The 7,064-nt window shown below is 34.9% G+C and overlaps 1 protein-coding gene across 1 annotated transcript; it reads right to left on the bottom strand.

Moving 5' to 3' along the window:
- Nucleotides 1–4,356: 4,356 nt before the first annotated feature.
- LOC134282533 (neuronal acetylcholine receptor subunit alpha-3-like) lies at nt 4,357–5,592 on the bottom strand. Its single transcript, XM_062764936.1, has one exon. The coding sequence runs from the start codon at nt 5,590–5,592 to the stop codon at nt 4,357–4,359; it is 1,236 nt and encodes a 411-aa protein (XP_062620920.1).
- Between the last annotated feature and the right edge of the window lie 1,472 nt (nt 5,593–7,064).

The raw sequence follows: 7,064 nt of genomic DNA, 5'->3' as shown, positions 1-7,064 counted from the left end.
AAACAGAGTAAAAGAAATCAGAAACAACAAGGATATCACTTTTCAATATGTGTCTACAAAGGATAATCCAGCTGATATTGCAACCAGAGGAACAACAGTTAAAACTCTTCAAGAATTTGAACAATGGTGGAATGGTCCAGAATGGTTAATTAAAAGGAAAGATGAATGGCCTTCATGGAACAGTCAACAAACCTGTAAAGAAATGCAGAGTGTCATAGAATCAGAATGCAAGACTCCAAAGATAGTTTATGAAGCAAAACTGGTGGCTGGGGAGAGTCCTAACGGAAAAAAAACCAACTCAGATTCTGACTCAACTGGATATCCAAACATCATTGACTACCAAAATTTTTCATCATTTATAAACCTTACTCGAGTTTTAGCATGGACTCTCAGGTTTATCAAAAGAGTGAAGAAAATTCCAATGCCTTGGAACCATCTAACTTACTCAGAACTACAGAATGCTAAAATTCATATAATCAAGAATATCCATACTCAAACCTATGGTGATGTCAAAACCTCACTCAAGGAAAATAAGAGAAATAATTTAATTAGTCAATTAGGACTTGTATTGGATCAGGAAGGGATTATCAGATGCATTGGAAGACTCAAGCATGCTCAGTTGACAGAAGGTCCAAGATCTCCTATCCTCCTTCCAAGAAAGAACCATGTGACGGGACTGATTATTGATTACATCCACAGAAAATCATTTCATGTTGGAGTCTCCCAAACACTGTCATTGGTTCGTCAAGACTACTGGATTCCGCAGGGAAGAGCAGAAGTAAAAAGAATACTTCACCAATGCACAATCTGTAAGCGGTTTGAGGGTGGTCCATACAAGATGCCACTGATGCCTCCACTACCAAAGAAACGTGTGAGTGAATCAGCACCATTTACGAGGGTTGTCCGTGGACAAAGCGTTTTTCTCGAAAAGTAATGGGCGCACTAAGCTGAAAATTTCAGTAAATGTTTATTTATCATATTCAAGTGCATGATAGTTTTTTTGATAAAATATAGGCAAAAATAAAGATCTTATTATGCTTGAATGTGCACGAGGTATTGTCCTACGGCGCACGGTCAAAAAACCAAGGGTTTACTAAAGAATACACAAGTTTGAATTCAAAATAAAAGTTTAAAATATACATAAGATTTGGATTAAAATTATCCTAATTCAATTCCACAATCAATTTTGTAGTCTTTGTAAAAATTTCAAGGCATTTGCTTAATTTTTGGCAGTTTCTCGAGCATTCGAAATGGGAAAGTAGTAAACACAACACACGAAAAATGGCGACGTTTTATGACGTTACGGCGCACCGGAGAACAGTTCAGTTTTATTTCGATGTTGTAATGACACTTTAGAGACTTGAAATGACCATAGAAGAAAAAAGATTATAAAAATATCACCATATCTTAAGTATACAAATGAAATAGGAGTTTTCTTAGCGAAGTTTTTTTTTTCTGATCGAGTCCCTGGGGAGTACAAAACATACGGACAAACTCCTAATGTAATAGCAAAGGACGCTGTCACAGTAGACCGCCGATATGAGATTTTCTATTAGTTGAATGATGGTGAGAATATTGTCCGAAACTTACTAATAAATCTTCAGAAGATCGCATGAGGATGCCAATTTGTTCTTCGGTTATGGAGACTAAAGAATGTGTATCAATGAAATTCCTAAATTTAAGTCGGACTCATCCAACTTCATTTTCAGCAAAGATAAAACGTGACACTGTTTTAGACACTTTGACGTTATAATCCATGCGCCGTAAGGTGATACAATACATGGCATAAAATCTCATAATTTGTTTATTTATGTATATATTTATTTGAAATTTGCTGTGTATATTACTAAAATATGTACCAAAAAATAGTGAAAATTTCAGAACACAGTGATGTTTATTTTTCACATTAGACAACTTGTCCACGATTTTATGGGACAACCCTCGTACATACACAGGAGTGGATTACTTTGGACCAATCTTCATCAAAACAGAAACTGGCAATAAAAAGGTATGGGTCTGTCTATTTACCTGCTTGGTAGTAAGGGCCATACATCTTGAACTCATGCAGGACATGTCCACAGAGCAGTTTCTACTAGGACTACGGAGATTTATTGCGCGTTGGGGCAAGCCAAAACAAATTATCTCTGATAATGGTACTCAATTGAAACTTGCAAGCCTGGTTTTGGATAAAAGTTGGGAAAAGGTTACGTCTGATAATGATGTCCAAACTTGCACCATGGATGGGAGGATTTTATGAACGTCTGGTTGGTGTTGTCAAACGATGCTTAAGAAAAACTATAGGAAAACTCTGTTTAACAAATGAGCAAATGAGAACGATGCTTGCAGAAGCTGAGGCAGTCGTGAATTCTAGACCCTTAGTCTATATTGGAGACGATATTAATTCAAACATCACCCTAACTCCAGCGCATTTCCTCACTTTGAATCCAAAAATAGGACTTCAAGATAGTGAAAATTTTGATCCCATGGACCCAGACTATGTACCCGTTGCAAGTTCTGTAAACACTTTATTGACAATTTGGAAGAAAGGTCAACGAATTTTAGATACATTCTGGAAGACATGGAGAGATGAGTATCTTTTAAGTCTAAGAGAAAGAACATCCTATAAATTAAAAGGGAAAAGAATTCAAGACAACAGGCCGGTAAGAATTGGTGATGTTGTTCTCATCAAAGAAGATCTCCCTAGAGGAAGCTGGAAGATTGGAAGAATTTGCGATTTGACAAAGAGTCAAGATGGACAATGCGGGTCCGGAAAGGTAATGTTACCTGACAAAAGAACATTAAACCGACCGTTAAATTTACTTTATCCTATAGAATGCACCGATGAATCTGACCATGGTGATAGTGATATGACGAAGGAAGAGCCAGCAGTTGATGTTATTCCTCCGTTGCCTAGAGTAAAAAGACAGGCCGCTGAAAGAGCAACAAAATTGATAAAAGAACAATTAAATTCATGATTGACTTTCCTTGGTCTTGGGAGTGTTGCGAACTGTTGCAATTATAAATGTAGAAATTTAATGGTGTACATGTATAATCTAGAATGTTCTATATGTTTCATGAATGAATTCTCAAGAAGTCTGTAGAATATGTTTGAATATAATAACCTAGAATTTTATAGAAGTTTCTATTTCCAGATTTTTCTTCAATACTATATACAGTGGACCTTCAGATATCCGGATGCTTCAATATCCGGACGATTTTTCATCGGAACAGAATTTTGAAATGTTATTTTGTCTTGTTTAACTGGTGATTCGGGTATCCGGACGCTTCAAATATCCGGACAAATTGACTTGGAACCAAACTGTCCGGATAAATGAGGGTCCACTGTATATGAGAGTTTTTGTGATCTTGATTCATTCAGTTGATTGAGTTTACATTGAGTTTAAATAGAAGAAAGACTAAGTACATATCAGAAACCATCTCATTATCTTAGCCAATGTGGTATTGTGATTGTTAACCCTTGAGGATTTGTTATTTATCTTTAATCGTCATAATAAATTGTAAAAGAAGATTTCCATGTGATTGTGATTTGCCACAACAATGAAAAGAATGCTTGCCAAAAAATTATAATGATATAATAAACAAATAATCACAAATAAAATTCCCACGTTATTAAAGGGTCGAAGGTATAAATCTATGATTAACATAGAGAAAGACAAAAAGAAAAGATCAAATTTACGTAAATCTCGAATGTACTTTTGAATAAGGATATGAGAATCGGTTAGGATAATATATTATATTCCTCCAATATAAATCATGTTAAGAATACTACATTCATTATGCTTTAATTTCGATTCGTGTGAATTATATTTCATAGTCCATATGAAAAATGCAAAGGCGCCTTATGATCTTTTTTTTTTAATTTACTAATAGAAGTCGACAAGGGATATTCTCTCCACCGTGACATCTGATTCCACCTCTTATGTTTTAGAGGTCTGTTTGTAGTCCTCTTCCTAATTTGTATTTTTTAATGGATTTTTTAAAGCTTGAATACTGTTCGTTATCTCCATATACATACATTTCGTTAACGCAAACACCTCCGTCAAGTGACAATATATAGGTCAAACAATCAAAATCAATATACATGTATTCTAACTTGAATTTTCATAAATATTTTGGTATATGAAAAGTACATCTTTATTTGACTTTGCATTCAAAACTTTTTGAAATGATTTTCTAGATTGGGCTACTTCCTGATTTAATTCAGTTGAACATTCAGTTGTGTCTATCACTAAGATAAGGAAAACAGGTACTATAAATTACAGTATTTGTTATATTCACGTGCTTTTTTTCGGTAAAACTTCTTTTTTTACTTATTCCATCTTTATTCTTAATCGTTTACTTTGATGAAAACAAACCTAAAAAAATAAATGTCAATATCAGCATTACAATTAAGCAAATCCAGAACAAATAGAAGTCAAGCGCTGATGTCACGTCTTTCCAGTGGACAGGTTTTACTTCTAGCTCGCCTTTTGACGGTTCCCTGTCTTCTAGTTTCTTGTCAATATTTTCAACTTTAGTTTTGTAATTATTTGCATTAGAGCTTATACTTTTCTTGCAATGACACTTTAGCCTCCATGAGAGCCGTGTCAAATTTTGTATCCATCCGGGTATTTCCATATCGTCTGCTCTACTGTGAATTCTTAGTGACGTTGCTGTTGCAATGAGAATAAATACTCCTTTTGTAACAATCGTAACGATATACACTTCTAAATACGATGTAGAATCGGAATTAGCTGGAAGCATGCTTGCAACAATTGTTAAGAATATTGATAAGGCAAGTAAAACGGTAATTGAGTAAGACACTTTTTCCCCACAACTATTTGGTAAAATAAATGTAGCAAGGTTCAGAATTGCGAGTAAAGCAAAGGGAAGGATTATATTAAGAACGTAGATTTTTGGTTTTCTGTCCAGTGTTATGCTAAAAGATATAACGGAGTTTGTATCGTCAATAAATGTACTGAAATAATGAGAGGAAACCAACCAATGTCCGTGGTTCAATTCGTCATCAATTCTTAATCCATAGGCACCATTAGTGATATTTTCAGTGGACAAGTCACTGTTCCAAGACATCAATTCAATAGAGCACATCTGTTGATCAAAGGGGAAAAAAGTTACGTCTATTTTACATTTGGTATCAAACACTTTGTATGGAGACCAAATCACATCCCCTGTGTAAAAGACTCTAAGAAACATGAAACTTCCACCTAACTCAACAAAATCGGTAAATCCATTCCGAAGCTGTATATTCGGTTTCCAAACATTCCCCTGTGGAACATCTATAAAGTTTGCTCCTCCATATAAAGACGGATTCCAAGTTAAAAACTCATCTTTCCATCTTATTGTCAGAGTTCCTACCGAGACCATCTGCTGCTTCGCCTCGTCGATGAAGTGAAGTCCGTTCAATGTCAGATCTATGCTTACCTGTGTGGGAACGGTATGGTCAAGAGCAGGTCGGATTGCTTTGTTGTAGTTTAATGTGGAGAATAAGTGCATATAAAGATTATTCATATTTGTTCCAGTTTGTGCAAATGAATATCCAAAAAATATCGAAAAGAGAAAGTATCTCAACATGATCGACAACTTCGGAAGATCAGATGACTCACAGAGAGTTTTAAAGATTTGCTCTCCGTGTTGTACGAAAGGCCAATACACTGTTTACGTAACCATGAATCTTTTGAAATTTAATTTCATTCCATTTGACTTGCTGGCGTATTTTAAAACAATAAGATAAACATTTCATTTTCAATGAAAGATGTCAAATGTTGTGAAGTGACAAACTCTTAAGAGCCACAAAATGGAAAGTATTTCAACATTTTAATACGTACCCAAACAAGATCTTTTAATATAAGGTTCAATGGTGTATTTTACGAAAATGAGCACTCGAATAAAGTTTCCTCCATTTGTTGAACAATGCCATAACACTCTGTACGTAATCCGTTTCTTACAATTACTTTCACTCAATTGAAATAAATTAATTGCAGATATCATACAAGTGTAATGGTAAGATTTCCACAAAAGCCAAAGCTCACGAATCATGTCACATACTACTAAGGAAATCCAAACCCTGTGTACTAAAGCAATCCTCATTTTGTGTGCATATTGATTATGCAGGACATTCACCGATATTTGGAAAATACTCTTCATCGCATTTCATCACCAATGCTGGGTGTCGAATTCATTGTATAGTTAAAGTTAATAAAATCATGACAAAGAATTTTCTTTTTTATTAAATTTCAGTTTCCATAGCTGATGCTTTTAGATATGAGACAGATTGGTAAAGGTTGATAGTTTAATTTGTAAATTGATGTATAACCTGGCATTATTACTAAGGATCCTTATCAAATTAATGTGCTGATATTGTCATTACTTATTCACAACGCTTGTACCCTGCCAGTAAACTGACAAAATCATCAATATAATCAAGGGGAAATGTATTACATGTACACACTTCTGATCAGCACAAACTTACTTAATCGTGCCATTTACGATATAAATATCACATCACTAAGTATGAAATTGTGTTGGACACACATGGAAACATAATATGCAAAATATTTTTGACTATGTGGACAAAAATTATGAAAACTGGTCGGGGGTGTATCTTGGTTATTCTGTGCGAAAATCGGTGTTCAAAAACTACTCAACCGTGAAATATATGACGTCACGTAGGAAACGTGGTAAAAAGTCAGAAAGTCAGCATATTGATGAAGAAAGTTTTGTGGACACATTTCATAGGCCCAACTGATTCACTGGAGGTACAGACATTGTTTTTGCATCTTTGCAGTCAGGATTAATTTCTTTCAATCGTGGCACGGCTGACGGAAGTTTCAGTGGGTCCAGTAATTGAATTGCACAAGTGAATAAAAAGGCACCAACACCATGAGCATGTTACTGTGCAGTTTTTTATTGATTTTACTACCAAAGAACATTTTTCCAGTTGTCAGATAGTAACTTGAAATTTTTCAACCAACCGTGACGTTGGCGCGTAATAACGTCATATATCGAGACAGGGTTTTTCATCAAACCACCACTGTAATGGTAAA

Source organism: Saccostrea cucullata, unplaced genomic scaffold (assembly GCF_032062105.1).
Source record: "Saccostrea cucullata isolate Sc308-1 unplaced genomic scaffold, CSIRO_AGI_Scuc_v1 ctg297, whole genome shotgun sequence".
NCBI classification, from domain to species: domain Eukaryota; kingdom Metazoa; phylum Mollusca; class Bivalvia; order Ostreida; family Ostreidae; genus Saccostrea; species Saccostrea cuccullata.
The sequence above is the reverse complement of the archived record's forward strand: the minus strand, read 5'-3'. Positions and strand labels throughout refer to the sequence as shown.

Excerpts from the sequence above, each read along its gene's own strand:
- LOC134282533 (XM_062764936.1), bottom strand. The coding sequence starts at position 5,592 with ATGTTGAGATACTTTCTCTTTTCGATATTTTTTGGATATTCATTTGCA.